We start from the raw sequence: 17,203 nt of genomic DNA, 5'->3' as shown, positions 1-17,203 counted from the left end.
GTAAAGATGTTGGCCATGTTAATTAAAAAAATTCTTGAATAAAATCAAATATCTAGTCAGAGTTAAAATTACAAATTGTTTCATAAAGTTATATTTTTATTGCAGCAAAATATACATGCCATTAAATTACTATTTTAACCATTTTTTGAGTGTACAGTTCATTGGCATTAAGAACATTCACATTGTTCAACCATCACCACCATCGATCACTAGAACTTTTTCATCTTCTCAAAGCCATGTGATATTTTTTTATTCTCACCCGAGGATATGTTTTACTGATTTTAAAGAGAGGGGTAGGGAGGGAGGGAAACATGGAAATATGAGAGAAACATCATATATAGGTTGCCTCCCTTGTGCACCCCCACCAGGGGTTGAACCCGAAATCTGGGTATGTGCCCTGACCGAGAATCGAATTGGCAACCTTTCAATGCATGGAACGACACTCCAACCAACTGAGCCACGCCAGCCAGAGCCATGTGAGTTTTGTGATATCTGTTAATTATTCAAATGGAGTTGTCCAGGAGGTAGTCAGATGAATCTGGAGCTCAGGAGAGGTCTAGGCCAGAGATATCGTGAGATCACCAATGGAGAAAGTATGGAGAGAAAAAGAGGAGACAACAAAGGACAGAGCCTCCAACATTTACAAGTCTGGTTAAGACAGGGCACTGAGAAAGAGTGTTAGTGAGCTGGAAGGAAACCAGGTAAGTGTGGTGACACAGACTCTATTAGTTTGCTAGGGCTGCCATAACAAAATACCACAGACTGAGTGACTTAAACAACAGAAATTTATTTTCTCACAGTTCTAGAGGCTAGAAGTCCAAGATCAAGGTGTTTGCTTTCTCCTGAGTCCACTCTCTTCTGCCTGCAGACAACTGCCTCATGTGATCTTTCCTCTGTGATCGCTTTCTCTTTTGTAAGGATGCTAGTTTTATCGAATGAGGGCCCCACCCTTATCAACTCATTTAACTTTAATTACCTCTTTCAAGGGCCCTATCTTCAAAAACAGTCACATTGGGGCTTCGTATGAATTGGGGGCAACATAATTCTGTCCATAACAGAAGCCTAAGGAAAAAAGTGTTGCCCAGCTGGTGTGGCTCAGTGGTTGAGCATCAGCCTATGAACCAGGAGGTCACATTCCTGGTCAGAGCACATGCCAGGGTTTCGGGCTTAATCCCCAGTAGGGGGTGTGCAGGAGGCAGTCAATAGGTGATTCTCATCATTGATGTTTCTATCTCTCTTTCCCTCTCCCTTCCTCTCTGAAATAAATAAAAATACATTTTAAAAAATTAAAAAAGTGTTTTCTTAAGGAAGAAGGAAGGGGTCAGCTGTGTCAAATGCAGCTGAGAAAAATTATAGTGGTCCATTGACTTGGCATGGATGGAAATCATTATAACATTGTTCAGTGGCTTTTAAGAAAAGACTGATTAAACTAAGGTGAGATGGAAAGTAAGGAGGTAGAGAAACAAATATAGCAATCTTTTCAAGTTTTTCTGTGAATTGGGGTGGTAAGAGAAAGTGGGTCACATAATAGAAAAAAGTTAAGTGACATTAAAGCACATTAATAGGTTGAAGGGAATGATGCAGAGGAAACAAATTTGTGAGACCGGAGTTAAAGAAAGGATAATAATCAGGGTAGAGTCCCTGAAAGACAGGCGTGAAGGTGGAATACAACACTCAATTTGCAGGGCCTAGTGCAAAATGAAAATGTGAGGTTTCTTGTTTAAAAAGTATTAAGAATTTCAGGACTGCAACAGAAGAGCATTAAACTAAGCACAGAGCCCTTTTAAGCCAGGGGCCAGTGCTTCTGAACCTTGTGTATGCCTATGGTGGAGTTTGTAATGACGGAGGTAGGTAGGTTCTTCGGGCAGGTCCCTTCTCCTTTCTGGGAGGACTGGAAGAGGTGACTGACACTTTCAGCTCAACTATTCTACAAACTGGGAGGTCACTCGCAAGGCGGGCGAGTAAAGTTAGTCCCTTTTTAACTTCCAACACTCCCCTCACCCCCTTTTAGCTCATGGATTTCTCGAAGGCTCCAAAGCGTCTGGTGACCATAGCAACTCACTCCAAACTCCCGGGCCCTCGGTCCCGCCCTCCGCTTCCTGGACGCTCTCGTTGATTGGCTCAGCAAGTTGGCCAATGGTCGGCGAAGCGGGCTGTTGGCCGCGCGCTCAATGGTCGCTAGCCGAGAGGAAGGCGGGAAGAGAGGGCGAGCCGGGGGGCCGGAGCGGCGGGACGCGTGCGTGTTTCCGGCTCCGCTGCGGAAGGCGGAGGACTGGAGTCGTTGGGTCGGACGCGAAACGCAGGAGCTGGGAGGACGCTAGACGCCAGTGCGGAGCTCGTATCTCGGAGCGTGGCTAGCGGCCGGCACGATGGGCGGAGAGCAGGAGGAAGAGCGGTTCGACGGCATGTTGCTGGCCATGGCGCAGCAGCACGAGGGCGGCGTGCAGGAGGTAACGGCCCGCGCGGCATCGGCCGGGCCTGCTTTATCGGCGCCCGCCCACCCCGTCGGCCCTAGCCAGGCTCCCTCAGCCTTTCTCCGTCTTCAGGGGCCGAGATTCACGCTGGGGCCTTCCGGGCTTCAGGGCTCCCCCCTCCCCACATTCTCCCCGCGCCCAGCTTCCGGTCTGGTCTCCCCGCCTAATGTGTAGTCAGTCCCCTTCGCATCAGTCCCGGGCCCTGCTCAGTAGTTCCTGTCCTAGCAACTCCGGCGGCCCTGGAAAACCCCCAGAGCCGGGCGATTCCTCTCCGCTAAGTCTCACACGTTCTTAGGGCCACGTTTCCTCTCTGATGGCTGCCTGCAGAGAACACCCCAAGAACCATTCCAGACATTGAGATTTGCAGCTGCCGACTTGGAGCGAGCCGAGGAGTGTGTGTGGGGGGTAGGGTTAGGGGGGCGGGATGATGTTAACACGTGTTTGTTTGTTTTTAGGCCTTGAATGGGGAATTAAAGGCCTGGATTCACAATTGATTTCCACCACTCCTACTTGGGACCCTTACATGTCTCCAAGCCTCAGTTTCTTTGTGTTCGTAAAAAGAGTTGTGAATCCCTATTTTCTGGATCTTTGTAGGAGAGTGGTGTCTTGAAGTGAAATTTGTTGAATGATTGATGTGTGTCAGACACTCATTGGATTGGGACCTGGGGATTCAGACCCGAGCAAAAACCTCTTCTTGGCCTGATGGAGCTTACTAGAGCTTTTCAAAAGCATAATTCATACCTAGTGACCACACAAAATAGCACACAGTTATTTTGTTTAGTGTATGAACAATATGGACCAACTAGTATTGCTTCTGGAGTTGGATATTTTGGACCAGAAACATGGAAAGTTAGCGGTAGAAAAGCCCATTAGATCAGTCCAGAACTCGTTCTGTGAAGAGACCAAGACCCCTAACCGGTTTGGCTCAGTGGATAGAGCATTGACCTGTGGATTCAAGGGTCCCAGGCTCGATTCCGGTCAAGGGCATGTACCTTGGTTGCGGGCACATACCCAGTAGGAAGTGTGCAGGAGGCAGCTGATCGATGTTTCTAACTCTCTATTCCTCTTCATTGCTCTCTGTAAAAAATCAATAAAATATGTAAAAAAAAAAAAAAAAAAAGAGAGAGAGAGAGAGACCAAGAGAACTTGCTCAAGATTATCCAACAGATTCCTGACCTAAAGGGACCACACTCCTTAGGCCCGTGTGCTTTCTACAGTTGGTTGCTGATTCTGTCTCACTGGGACAAGTTTTCACTGAGCTTTCCATTCCCATCTTTCACCCAGGTGCCTATGGTGACCAAAGACTCCTAAGCCCTCTGAGGTGGGAAGAGAGTTACCAATTTGCAAGTATGAAAAGGTTCTCTCCCTCCTCCCCCCTAAGTTGTTGACACAAAACTGAATTTGGGTCTGAACTCATTTTTGAATGAATTTAAAGTGTCTGGAAGCAGTAGTTGAAACCATTAAAATAAGTTGTAGCATCAGATTTGGAATCATTCATTTGGGCAAATAAAAGGGCTTATATGTGCTTACCCTAGGTCACCACTCGATTTTTCACTCAGCAAAAGTTTTATTAAGCATGTACTGGTTTGTGGTGCCTATTTGTGAGTTACTGTATCAGCAGGGCTCTTGGTCCAGGCCAGGCACTGTTAAGGCCCTCACCTCCAACATCTCATTTGATCCTTACAAGGTACCTAGAAATAGGTCCTGCTGCTATTTCTGTTTCAGACTTAAACTTCCCCAAGGTCACAGACCTAATATATGCCAATCTGCTACTCAAACCCATGCTCTTATTCACTTGCTACACTGGTACCCAAGCCAGAGTTTGTTGGTCTTAACCTTCTTTGAAGTGGCTTCATTTGCTCCCCTCCTTCTGGCTCTGTCCTAATAACTCAGCGGTTGCCACTGTACTTGGGCTTTTTACTCTTGGGAGAGGAAAGCTAGCCCCAGGCTTTTTTTTTTTTAACTTGTTTATTAATTCATTGGAAAAAAACAATAACACCAATACTAGTAAACTCTGCATGCTAATGTTAATAACATATTCTTTATGAAAAACAACTGTTTCTAAAATTTAGTGAGAAGCATTATTTTACTTTTTGGGGGCTAAATCTCTAATGTTTGGTTTAATTGAAAACAGATTTTGCTGAATTCTTATATCTGCTTCTTCATTCAGTCTTGAAATATCACATGTCATGTAGCCTCTGGAAAACTCCACAGTATATACACTTGTGAGGAAATGAGATGAAAAAGACAAATTAATGTCTCTCTGGGTCCTGAGATCTCTGGACCACATCTTGAGGATTACTGTTCTATAACAAGACCAATTCCTTTCTTTAAAAAAAATTATTGATATCAAGAAGAGAGAGGGAGAGAGAGAAACATTAATGATGAGAGAGAATCATTGATTGGCTGCCTTATGCACGCCCCACACTGGGGATCAAGCCTGCAACCCGGACATGTGCCCTTGACCGGAATCAAACCCAAGACCCTTCAGTCCACAGGTCGACACTCTATCCACTGAGCCAAACTGGCTAGGGCAAGACCACTTTATTTCTTGCTTAAAACTTATACCCATCTGAAATTACCTTGCTTCCTTGTCTGATTCCTGTTTATTGTCTGTCTTCTTGATATATATATTTTTTTAAGTTGTATTTTTTATTTTTACATCTTATTGAAATTATTGGGGTGACATTGGTTAATAAGATTATATACGTTTCAAGTGTACAGTTCTATTCTACATCATCTGTATATTGTATTGTGTGTTCACCACCCAAAGTCAAGTCTCCAGGCTTTTTAAGCCCTGTATGCAGGAGGATTCCTCCCTATCCTTAGGCTGCCTCTAGGGCCATAGGAATGTGAAACAGGCGCACACATACACACGAGAAATGAGACTCTGCCTTTCCTGTGATATGGGTAAGGTTAAGTTGGGCTTTCTGGCAGAAGTGGCTAAGGTTAGGCCTGTTTGGGAGGATTTCTCAGTTGAGAGGCTCAGGGATGAAATAGTCAAGTTCTAAGTTCCCTCGTAGACTAAGGAAGTTGATTTCTGTGCAGTTGCCGTGCTCCCAGTTGGACATCTCCATAGCTCCAGTCTTCTGTCTTTCAGCTGGTGAACACTTTCTTCAGCTTCTTACGACGCAAAACAGACTTTTTCGTTGGAGGAGAAGAGGGGATGGCAGAGAAGGTGAGTATTGGGCGCTGCTGTTCCCTTGGTAGTTCTGTTTATTCAGAAGAAAAGCTCACCTGGCCTTTCTTCATCATAATAACAACTCGAGCAGAAGTAAAATGCCAAGAGCAAAGAGTCAGGGAAGGGGAGCAAGCTTCATTTATTGAAGCCCTTCTTCCTGCCAGATGCTTAATCTCCCCTACTCATGATCCTTTAGCAGTTCCAAAGGGGTAGGTGTTACTATCCTCACTTGACAAATGAGGAAATTGGCTCTGGGGTGTTTGGCACTTTGGTAGCCAAAGTCTTGAGCGGAGTTGCGGGAGAGCCAAAGCAGTTGTAAAACTGCCTTCTGCCCCTGACACCATGCCTCCTGATTCCTTTTCCACTGTGTAGGTTTTATCTAATTACCTTGGTGGGAGATGAGAGTGGGCAAATGTTAGAAACTGAGCTTAGAAGACAGAAATATAGGAAAACTCAAAGCCAACCAATCCCAGTCTTCCTAGTGATTGTGACCCAAAGTTCAAGGATTTGGTAATTGTATTTTGTGGTAAGAGGTTTGAAGACCTTGAACTTCCTTCTGATCCCTTAGGTTATAATTATATTTATTTTTTACAAGCAAAAGTTTGTTTATAAAGTCACAAAGGTAAAGGAAGTGAGCTGTGGAAGATGTGAGCCAACCAGGCTACGTGGGCTCAGGAAATAGTTACAGAGGCAAAAGAAGGGCCCTTACAGTTTAGGGAAAAGAAAGGCAGCTCTGGCTGGTGTGGCTCAGTAGATTGGAGCATCATCCCATGCACTGGAACGTCGCAGTTTCTTCCTTTTTCTTTTTTTAAAAAAATATATTTTTACTGATTTCAGAAAGGAAGGAAGAGGGAGGGGGAGAGAGATAGAAACAACAATGATGAGAGAGAATCATGGGTCGGCTGCCTCCTGCAAGTCCCCCACTGGGGATCGAGCCCACAACCTGGGCATGTGCACTTGACCGGAATAGAACCTGGGACCTTTCAGTTCGTAGGTCGACGCTCTGTCTACTGAGCTAGACCGGCTAGGGCGCAGTTTCGACTCTTGATCAGGGCACATACCTAGTTGCAGGTTTGAACTCCAGTCGGGGCATGTGCAGGAGGCAGCCAATTGATGTTTCTCTCTACTTTCCCTTCCTCTCTAGAAAGCCAATAGAAACATATTCTCAGGTGAGGATATTCCCCCCCCCCCCCCCAGTTGGATTTTTTAAAAAGAAAGGTAAGAGGAACATGCCTGGGGGATGGAGGGGGGGAAAGGTGGGCATGCTCCAGAGAGAGTCCACACTGTAATTACATTTTTGAAGATTGGTAAATCATGGTATCACCTTCAATGAACTATGATTTTTATAACCATACTTGTTTTCACTTAAACTTAAGAGACATAGTAACAAGAAGAAGACATTTTGCAAACCCTTTTCTGTAGCTTCTGGGCTCTCAGGAGCTAGAATGCACTATAATGTATCCTGCAGACATGGGGCTAGGAGTCCCAGGTTCTTGGCCTACTTGTGTGGTTTGGTTGATTTCCCACCAGTTTTCTTGTCAAATTTTCATATCTGTAAAATGGGAAAAGGTGGACTCTGATCTATAGGACCTGTTCTATCTCAAAAATTCTTTTGTATTAGCACTAGCACCTCCCATTTTTTCTGTGGGCCAAACTACCTTATAATACCAGCAGTCATTCATTTGTTCAATAAGTGTGGGGCCAGATGCTTTGGGGATTTAGAATTCTTTAGACTTTAGGAGGCAATACAGTGTATACTCTACATTTCATACAATCCAGAGGTCAGGAGCAGTATCAAGCACATTAAAATTTCTTTTTTTTTAAAAGTTTTTATTGATTTTAGAGTGAGAGGGAGAGAGTAACATTAATTAGCTGCCTCCTGCATGCCCCCTTCTGGGAATTGAGCCTGAAACCAGGGCCTGTGCCCTGACCAGGAATTGAACCTGTGACCTCTTGGTGCATGGGATGACACTGAACCAACTGAGCCACAACCAGCCAGGGCACATTTACATTTCTACAGAGAAATGTCTATCAATATTTATTCCAAGTGGGAGATAAGAGACTATAAATACCTTCATGCCACAAATTTACAAAAAGTACAGAAACACTTTTAGTTTTTGTAGCTTTGGGGGCTAGGAATTATGGAGAAGAGATTGTAGATTTGAGTAAAGCCATAATGATCAAATCAATATGGTATGGGCACAGAAAGAGAACTATACCAGTGAAGCAGAAAAGAGAACCTAGAAAAGTCTAGCATATATGAGAGCTTAATATGTGTCTAACAGGGCAATTCATTTCTGTAGGCAAAGGATGATTTAATGAGTCATACTGCTACAAGTGGCTATTTGTAAAAAAACAAAATTTTCCATCTGTTTAACTGTAATAATAAAGTGCAGATCAAGCAGAGTCTTGTAAAGAAATCTGGGAAACTATAATCTTGTGTGGGGAAGGCTTGCAAGTAGAAACCTAGACGCTGTGAAAGAAAAGGTATCTGTCTCTTCAAAGATTGAAAACTTGTATGGCAAAAGAGATGTTGACATATAAAGTCAACTGAAAAACAATAGATTTGGGAAAATGCAATGCAGAGGACAGATAAAATTTAATAGCTGATTTAGTATGCAGGAACTCTTATAAATTGCCAAGAAAAGGATAAACAAAAAATGGGCAATTACAAGAAGAGCAAATCTAGCCCTAACCGGTTTGGCTCAGTGGATAGAGCGTCGGCCTGCGGACTGAAGGGTCCCGGGTTCGATTCCGGCCAGGGGCATGTACCTTGGTTGCGGGCACATCCCCAGTGGGAGGTGTGCGGGAGGCAGCTGATCGATGTTTCTCTCTCATTGATGTTTCTAACTCTCTATCCCTCTCCCTTCCTCTCTGTGAAAAAATCAATAAAATATATTTTTAAAAAAAAAGCAAATCTAAAGAGCATTTGAACAGATGTTCAAATTCACAGTAGTCAAGGAAATGTAAATTAAAGAAACAGATGCTCTTTTCTTCCTATCAAAAATTTCCAAAAAAATTGCTTGTAAGGATGTGGGAAAAGGCTGCTCTTTGGACATTGCTGGTAAAAGTGAATTGTTGTAGCTCTTTAAAAACTTTTATAAAAGATGCTCAACTTTCCTAATTATCAGAAAAATGCAAATCAAAACCAAAAGACACCACCTCATACCCATTTGGATGTCTTATGTCAATAAAACGCACAAACTAACAAGTGTTTGTGAGGATGTGGAGAGATGGAGGCCTGTGCACTATAGGTGTGAGTGTAAAATGGTGTGGCTGTGGAAAACTGTGTCAGTTCCTCAAAAAATTAGACTAGAACTATATATATGATCCAGCAGTCTCACTTCTGGGGATATATCCAGAAGAATTGAAAGCAAGGCTTTGGAGAAAGTTTTGTTTATAGCAGAACTGTTCATAATAGCCACCAGGTGGAAGCAACCCACCCATCTATTGATGATGAATGGATAAACAAAACATCATATATACGTATAATGGAATATTATTAGCCTTTTAAAGGAAGATGAGCATACAAAAGGAACACATTGTAAGATTCCATTTATATGAAGTTCTAGAATAGGAGTGTGTCATCTTCAGATGTGTTGACCCCCCTCCCTGACCTCCCCCCTCACACACACACTGTGACAGCCTGTCAGTTGGCACCTCTGTAGGCTACACACCCCTAGGGTCTCTGCTTGGGGCTGGGACTGGTAAAGATGGTGGGAGGAGACCGGGAGGCAGCTTCAGAGGCTGCTGTGATTGGTCTTGACTCTGCCCTGTGGTTAAGCTCTGCCCTCACCTAACCTCACAGCTAGGAATGAAGAGGACGCATGGGATGTAACATGATTCACTGGGGCTGGGAGAGGGCAGGACCCTGTTCCCGCCTACCCTTGGCTACTGGTTAGCAAATGGCTTGAGTTCAAGGTCTCCCCGATTAGGGACTTGGGATCAAGGCCCTGTGGTGGAACAGCCTCTGCTGGTGTAATTGTCTCATGACCAATTATATTAAATGGCCTTCAGGTGGCTCATTTCTCTCTATCAAACACCCCATTTTATTAACCCAGTTGGTTTGGGGGGTCCAGTGCCCTTTTAGCTTTGTAGAGTACAGAGCTACTATAGTATGGCATGGGGCTGGGAATTTGGGGGTGGCCAGAGGAATTGGCATCAAATGAATGAGGCGTCACAGAGCATTTGGCAGAGCCTTCGGTCAGGAGCTCATGGGTGACTTTGGTGACCTGGAGTACTTCAAGGTCCTTTCAGCTTTTGCAGACCCCTTCATCCTTCTATCTCGGGCCCAGAGATTCTTGAAAGATGGTTTATTGACCACTGATCATGTGGTGGGTGGCCTGTGAGGCCTCAAGGTGTGTGGGTCAACATAGAGTTGAGTATGTTTCTGGGCCTGCCGAAGATGAAGAGGTGAAACTCGGGAAACATTTGAACTGGTCCTGGAGGATGAGTAGGAGTTTGCCAGGTGACCTGGGAGTAGGAACAAGGACATTCTAGGCAAAGAATAGCTGTGCAAGACTACTTTTATTTTATTTATTTTAAATTTTTATTGATTGATTTTTAGAGAGGGAGGAAGGGGGAGAGAGAGAATTTTTTGTTCCACTTACTTATGTATTTGTTGGCTGACTCTTATATGTGTGCTGACCAGAGATCAAACCCACAATCTTGGCATATCGGGACGAAGCTGAGCTACCTGGCCAGAGCCTAAAAACCAGTTTTAGACTAAATTAGAAGCACAGAGAAAGATGCTCCCCAGGGTCACACAGGTAAAAGAAGTAGACCAGGAACTCAAATCCAGATGTGACTCTCCAGTGTATATGAGAATTAGCCAGGAAGGCTGGTTAAAAATATAGGCTGCTGGGCCAACCTCCAAAATTTCTGATTCATTAAGTCTGGAGTGGGGCCTAAGATTTATTTATTTTTAAATTATTATTTTTTGAGGGGAAGGGGGCTAAGATTTAGCTTTTCTAACAAATTCTGGGTGATACTGATGCTGCAGGTTGAGGAAACCATACTTTGAGGGCTACTAGTATAACAGTGAGGTGGAGCCAACGCTCCCATTGTATTTTTATTGCAGAGAAAGTACTTCTCCCAGGCCCTCAAAGCTGCCATTGGGTTAGCCTCATCCAGGCAAGGTCTCTGCCAGGCTCTAGAAAATGTCGGTCATATTTGATCCTCATGACAGGTGAGGAAACAGGCTTAGAAAATGTCAAAGTTGTTCACTTGTCCAATGCCACACTGACAGGCAGTGACAGGTGGCAGTAGTATTGGGGTAGCTCTTGGGCAGCAGGGAGGCCAGCTAGCAGGCTATGGGTTGGAAACATCCTAGGAAGGAATAGTGGGAGGAGGGATTTGAAATGGATAGCTTGCAGGCTGAGGAGAGGAAGAGGCTCCTCTTGCCTCAAGAAAGCTCTCTCGCCCTAGCTGGTTTGGCTCAGTGGATAGAGCACCGGCCTTCGGACTAAAGGGTCACAGGTTCAATTCCAGACAAGGGCACATGCCAGGTTGCTGGCTCCATCCCCAGTAGGGGGCGTGCAAGAGGCAGTCAATTAATGATTCTCATCATTGGTGTTTCCCTCTCCCTTTCTCTCTGAAGTCAATAAAAATATAAAAAGAAAGAAAGCTCTCTCTGACTTCTGCTAATGTGGCAGTCCTGGGCATCGTGCTGAGTGCTGCACAGCTGGGACTGCGTCCTGGAGACAGTACGCAGGAGGAAGAGAGATCAGTCCGAGCAAGTGGGTTAGTGGGCCTGAGCTCAGGAAAGGCTTCTTAGAGGGGTTGAGTCTGGAGTTCTAATAGCTTCGCTGTCTAGTGAAGGACTTCCAGAGCACTGATCATTTCGTCTGCACAACAACCCTGTGAGTGGGAGTCATCCTCACTGATGAAGATTTTGAAGCTCTTAGAGGTTAAATAATTTGCTAAAAATTCAATAGCTAGTGTGTGTCAAAGCCAGGATTAGAACCCAGGTTGTCCAACTTTAGTGTTCATACTCTTAATTGTTAGAATGTTTTTTTAAAAAAATACATTTTTATTGATGAGAGAGAGAGAGAAACAATCGGTTGCCTTCCATATGCACCCCTACCGGTGATTGAACCCACAACCTGGGTATGTGCCCTGATCAGGAATCGAACCTGCGATCTTTTGGTGCACAGGACAATGCTTAGCCAATTAAGCCACACCAGCCAGGCCAAGTCTGTTTTGTTGTCTTAAAGTAGCCACTGTCTATTGAGCCAGGTATTTGCAGATATTGTTGTTATAACTCTATCAGATATGTATTTTCCCATTTTCTAGATGAGGAAACTGGGGTTCTAAGTGCAGTGCCGTGCTTAGGCACCCAGCAGATAGAGATGGGACTGTGCTTTTGGGATACTGTCCCTATCTTGATAGCTCATTGCTTTCACTTCTGTCCCTAGCTCATCACACAGACCTTCAACCACCACAACCAGCTGGCACAGAAGGCCCGGCGGGAAAAGAGAAGTCGGCAGGAGACTGAGCGGCGGGAGAAGGCGGAGCGGGCAGCTAGGCTGGCCAAGGAGGCCAAGTCAGAGAGCTCTGGGCCTCAGATCAAGGAGCTGACTGATGAGGAGGCAGAGAGGCTGCAGCTGGAGATTGACCAGGTAAGAGTGGGCTTCCCTCCCCTGCCCTCAGCCATTGGCACTGGAAGAGGGGACCCTCTTGCCAACTGCTTTGTCCTTTGCCATAGAAAAAGGATGCAGAGAATCATGAGGCCCAGCTCAAGAATGGCAGCCTTGGCTCACCAGAGAAGCAGGTGAGATGGACTGGGGATGCTTGGGACTAGCCAGGGGTTGGGAACTTCCAGGGACGCTATAGCCTTACCTTGTCTCCAGGATGCCCTCCCCTCCCCTCCTTCCCTCAGCTTTGTGATCCTCCCCATACTTCAAGATCTCACTCAGAGATATTGGACCAAAGGGTTTGTGTTTAAAACACCCAAAACACACTGGCTTTAAGCCTTTGCAAGAAAGCCCCAAAGCAAGAGAGGGCAGTCAGTGCCTGTGCAGGTGCCATTCGGGTGGCCTTGGGTATGGGGGTCCAGCCTGGGCCTTTGTGGTGGGTCACTCTGACACATCTGCACAACAAGCCCCTCAGAGCTTCTCCCACTTACTCAGATCCAGATTCTCAAACGATTTTTGGGGCATTCATTTGGCTTTTCAGAGGTTCTGAGGTGAAAAAGGATGTTGATCATTAGGCATCCTGGTTTTATTTTATTTTTTAAATTTGTTTTAAATGTTTTTATTGATTTCAGAGAGGAAGGGAGAGAGAGAGAGAAACATCAATGATGAAACATCAACGGCTGCCTCCTGCACGCCATGCCCCCACTGGGGATGGAGCCTGCAACCCGGGCATGTGCCCTCACCAGGCATGGAACTGTGACCTCCTGGTTCATAGGTCAACGCTTGACCACAGAGCCACACCAGCTGGGCGTGCCTGGTTTTATTTTAGGACAATCCTGCTCATGGTCACTTTGTGGCCTTTTGTTTTCCTGTACTTGGCTTTCTTTCCAAGTCCTTTGGCTTGACACCCCCAGCTGGGTCCTGTGGGTTTATCTCTGACTGTCATGGCCCCCCAAGCTGTGTCCTTTATCACATGCTTATAACAGCCTGAACTCCTCTCAGAGATCAGAAGCACGTTTCACCTATGGCTCCCAGTGGGCCATGGAGTAGGCAGGGGCAGGTCTGTTTCATTTTGTGGTTGTATGTCCAGTGCCAGTCCTGGGCCTGGCCCAGAGGGTTTCAGTCTGTGTCTGTCAAGTAAGTAGCTGAGCACTTCGACTGTGAGCAGGAGACTGAGGAAGATGAGGAGGAGGACGAGAAGGACAAAGGGAAACTGAAGCCCAACCTCGGCAATGGGGCAGACCTGTCCAATTATCGCTGGACCCAGACCCTGTCGGAGCTGGATGTGAGTGCCAGGGCCAGGGCAGAGGTGAGGGAGCCAGCCGGGGGCCCCTCCTGACTGTCTCTGTCCCATGCAGCTGGCAGTGCCCTTCCGTGTGAACTTCCGGCTGAAGGGGAAGGATGTAGTGGTGGACATCCAGCGGAAGCACCTCCGGGTGGGGCTCAAGGGGCAGCCTGCGATCATTGATGGGGAGCTCTACAACGAGGTGAAGGTGGAGGAGAGTTCCTGGCTCATTGAGGATGGCAAGGTGGTGACGGTGCATCTAGAGAAGGTGCGAAGAGACCCAGGCTCCTGGCCTGCGTCTTGATGAAGAAAGAGGGAAGGGTTCCTGCTCATTCAGTCGGGGACCATGCTAAAGACCTGGTGGACATTTCTTATTTAATCCCATAATACTAAAGTAGGTCTGTCTCTCTCCCCTCCCCCCCCCTTTTTTAAAAATTGACTTATTTTGTTAATCCTCACTTGAGAATATTTTTCCATTGATTTTTTTAGGGAGAGTAGAAGAGAGAGGGAAAGACAGAGAGAAACATCGATGTGAGAGAAACATCGATTGGTTGCCTCTTGCACCATCCTGGGCCGGGGAGGAGCCTGCAACCAAGGTACTTGTCCTTGACCCGAACTGAACCGGGACCCTTTGGTCCGCAGACCAATGCTCTATCCACTGAGCCAAATTGGCTAGGGCTGTCCCATTTTAAAAAATATATTTTTTTGTTGATTTCAGAGAGGAAGGGAGAGGGAGAGAGAGAAACATGAATGATGAGAGAGAATCATTGTTTGGCTGCCTCCTGCATGCTCCATACCGGGGAATGAGCCCACAACCTGGCCATGTGCTCTAACTGGGAATCGAACCACGACCTCCTGGTTCATAGGTCGACACTCAGTTTAACAAACACTTGAACACCTACTATGTGCCAGGCACTGTTCTATATACTGGAGAGAGAACAATGAACAAAACGTAGAAAACAACCCTCAGGACCACCTATGTTCTCCCCTTCCCTCAAAAAGCGATATGGGACACAAACACCAGTAAATGAAGATGGTCTCTGTAAAGTGCCAAACATCCGAGGAGAGCTGCCCATGGCACATGAGGCCTGTCCCAGCCTACCTGACAGACCATGGCTGCCTCTCAGTCACCCTTGCTCTTCCTTTCAACTGGAATGTCCTTCCCTGGATTTTCAGTCTGGTAAACTGCCTGTCCCAGCTAGGTGTCACTCTGTAACTTCTCTCCCTTCACCCTGGATGGTATCTTCCTCTGCTTTATTTTGCTTCTGATTTGTGACTGTGTTCGGGTCAGTCTTCTCAGCCATGCCAGCTGCTGTGGAGGAGAGAGGTCTTGCTCCTCTATACCTTAGGTCCCAGCATAGCCCTGCTTTGGGCCTAAGTGTAGGATGTGGGTGGGAGAGGGTTGGTGGGGGGTTCCTAGGCTATAGAATGAGCGACCGGTGGGTCTCCTCACAGATCAACAAGATGGAGTGGTGGAGCCGATTGGTGTCCAGTGATCCTGAGATCAATACCAAGAAGATCAACCCCGAGAACTCCAAGGTGAGCCCTGGTTGGTTGGGGGAGCTTCAACTGGGAGATGAGAGGCCCAGGTGGCCCAAGAGCTTCACCTGTCCCTGCTGCTGCCTGCCCCCAGCTGTCAGACCTGGACAGTGAGACGCGCAGCATGGTGGAAAAGATGATGTATGACCAGAGACAGAAGTCCATGGGGCTGCCCACCTCAGATGAGCAGAAGAAACAGGAAATTCTGAAAAAGTGAGCACTTTACAGATGGGGGTTTGGGGGGCTTGGATCTGGGTGACAACTGCAAGTGGGTCACTGAATAGGACACAGGAGCTGCCCTGCCCCTTCCAGAATGAGCTGCCAAGTTTATGGCTTTATAGCCTTAGCTTGCCAACCCTAATCATTTGCTGAGGTAATTTTGAGGCCAAGGCCACCTGAAGATAGGAAAGAAGGAAGGTAATAGGTGGTCATTGCCATCTACAGGTAAGAAGTACCAATATTGGCACCTCAGCTTCCAGCCTCGAGCTCAAATGAGCCTCAGAGACCCTGCCTGGCCTGGCTCCAGGTTGCTCAGGTTTCTAAAGAGATTAGACCTCACATGGGAGGCTAGGAGTAAGGGACTAACTTTAGGGGAGAGGGACAGTCTGTTTCACTATCTTCCTATTTCCCTTCCCAGGTTCATGGATCAGCATCCAGAGATGGATTTTTCTAAGGCCAAATTCAACTAGCCCGTTTGTCTCCCTGAACTCTTGGAGCTGAGCCTTCAGCCATCCACCTTCCTTTTCCACCCTTCCCTGGGAGTTAAGGGCCTCAGAGCTGGGACAGGCATGGGACTGTTCCAGGCACAGATGTTCCAAGGCACCATGGGAGAAGGGCTGGGGCTTTTGGGGGTCTTGTCTTCACTAATTGACACACTGTTACACATTAAAACTGTTTACCCAGTTTCACCTGTGTTCTCTCTTCCCTCTAGTCCAAGCATGTCAAACTCACGGCCTGGGGACCACATGCCTCATTTATTTGGCCCGTGTTAGCCTTTGAGTTTGACATGCTTGCTGTAGTCTTTCGTGGGGGGCGGGGTGTGTGTGTGTCAGGCCTCCTATGGCTGCTGCAGGGAGCTGGGGGCTTGTCTTCTAGGTGATTCTGCCATGTGACCTAGGGCAGTGGTCGGCAAACTGCGGCTCGCGAGCCACATGCGGTTTTGGCCCCTTGAGTGTGGCTCTTCCACAAAATACCGAATTCTGCGCATGGGCCACGAAGTTTCAGTCGCACTGTATGTGCGCGCCCGCACGTGGTATTTTGTGGAAGAGCCACACTCGAGGGGCCAAAGAGCCGCATGTGGCTCGCGAGCCGCAGTTTGCCGACCACTGACCTGGGGCAAGTCCTTGCCCCTCTCTGGGGCTGTTTCTCATTGCTTAAAGGGAGGAATAAAACAAGACTTAGTTTGTGTATAATTCTGAGCAAAGGTGAGTTTTCCTGGCTACAGGACCAGAACATACGTCTGATTCTCATAGGTGCCCGTGATTCAGCAGAGTTTAAGACCAGGGACTTGATTCCATTTTCATTTTTAAGACAACTTCCAATTGCAGTGGGTCCTCCAGCCTGGATCAAGTGTTTCTGAAACTACACACTGTTGTTTCCCAGGGGCCGAGAGCCACAAAAGGCTGGGGGGACGGCCAGGCTCAAGTCTGCTCTAAGTGTGGTACAGACACCTGACCTGGAGGGCAGAGCAAAGTCCAGTGGGGCCCTGTTTGTGCCTCTGACCCAGACCTCTACAGATTTCAGGACTTCGCAGTCACCTGCCAGGGCAGTGCCAGGGCTGGAGAGGTGCTCGCCTCTGCCCAAACCCAGTCCCTGGAGTTCACCCTACCCGACGTTGGCCAGAGAATGGAGGTCACTGAGTATAGTAGCCACAGAGGTTATGGTTCCAGCAGGAATGTCTAGGTTGACTCGCCCAGAGTACTTTGCTCTGTGGGTGAAGGGGACCCCTGAATTTCTGGAACACAGTATATCCTTTCGACATTTCAGCATAGCTTGTTGAAGACTTCAAGAGGCTGTGCAGTACTTAGCTTTGTCTGTTTCCCAAACATGACAATCCCCTCCTTTTTAGAAATTGATTTCAGAGAGTAAG

The 17,203-nt window shown here is 46.7% G+C and overlaps 1 protein-coding gene across 1 annotated transcript; it reads left to right on the top strand.

Annotated features, from left to right (window-relative positions):
- Positions 1–2,229: 2,229 nt before the first annotated feature.
- NUDC (nuclear distribution C, dynein complex regulator) lies at positions 2,230–16,016 on the top strand. Its single transcript, XM_059690658.1, has 9 exons — positions 2,230–2,450; positions 5,575–5,652; positions 12,072–12,275; positions 12,362–12,427; positions 13,459–13,575; positions 13,649–13,843; positions 15,031–15,114; positions 15,209–15,327; positions 15,752–16,016. Exons 1-9 carry the CDS (start codon positions 2,370–2,372, stop codon positions 15,801–15,803), a joined length of 996 nt encoding a protein of 331 aa, XP_059546641.1. The 5' UTR covers positions 2,230–2,369; the 3' UTR covers positions 15,804–16,016.
- Positions 16,017–17,203: the final 1,187 nt, after the last annotated feature.

The sequence above is a fragment of the Myotis daubentonii genome, chromosome 3, assembly GCF_963259705.1.
Source record: "Myotis daubentonii chromosome 3, mMyoDau2.1, whole genome shotgun sequence".
Classification (NCBI taxonomy): domain Eukaryota; kingdom Metazoa; phylum Chordata; class Mammalia; order Chiroptera; family Vespertilionidae; genus Myotis; species Myotis daubentonii.
Note: the sequence above shows the minus strand (reverse complement) of the source record. Positions and strands in the feature narration are given on the sequence as shown.

Bases quoted from the DNA above. Each gene is read 5' to 3' on its own strand.
- NUDC (XM_059690658.1), top strand. From the start codon at position 2,370: ATGGGCGGAGAGCAGGAGGAAGAGCGGTTCGACGGCATGTTGCTGGCC. The intron at 2,451-5,574 runs GTAACGGCCCGC...TCTGTCTTTCAG, and splicing joins ACGAGGGCGGCGTGCAGGAG to CTGGTGAACACTTTCTTCAG. The intron at 15,115-15,208 runs GTGAGCCCTGGT...GCCTGCCCCCAG, and splicing joins TCAACCCCGAGAACTCCAAG to CTGTCAGACCTGGACAGTGA.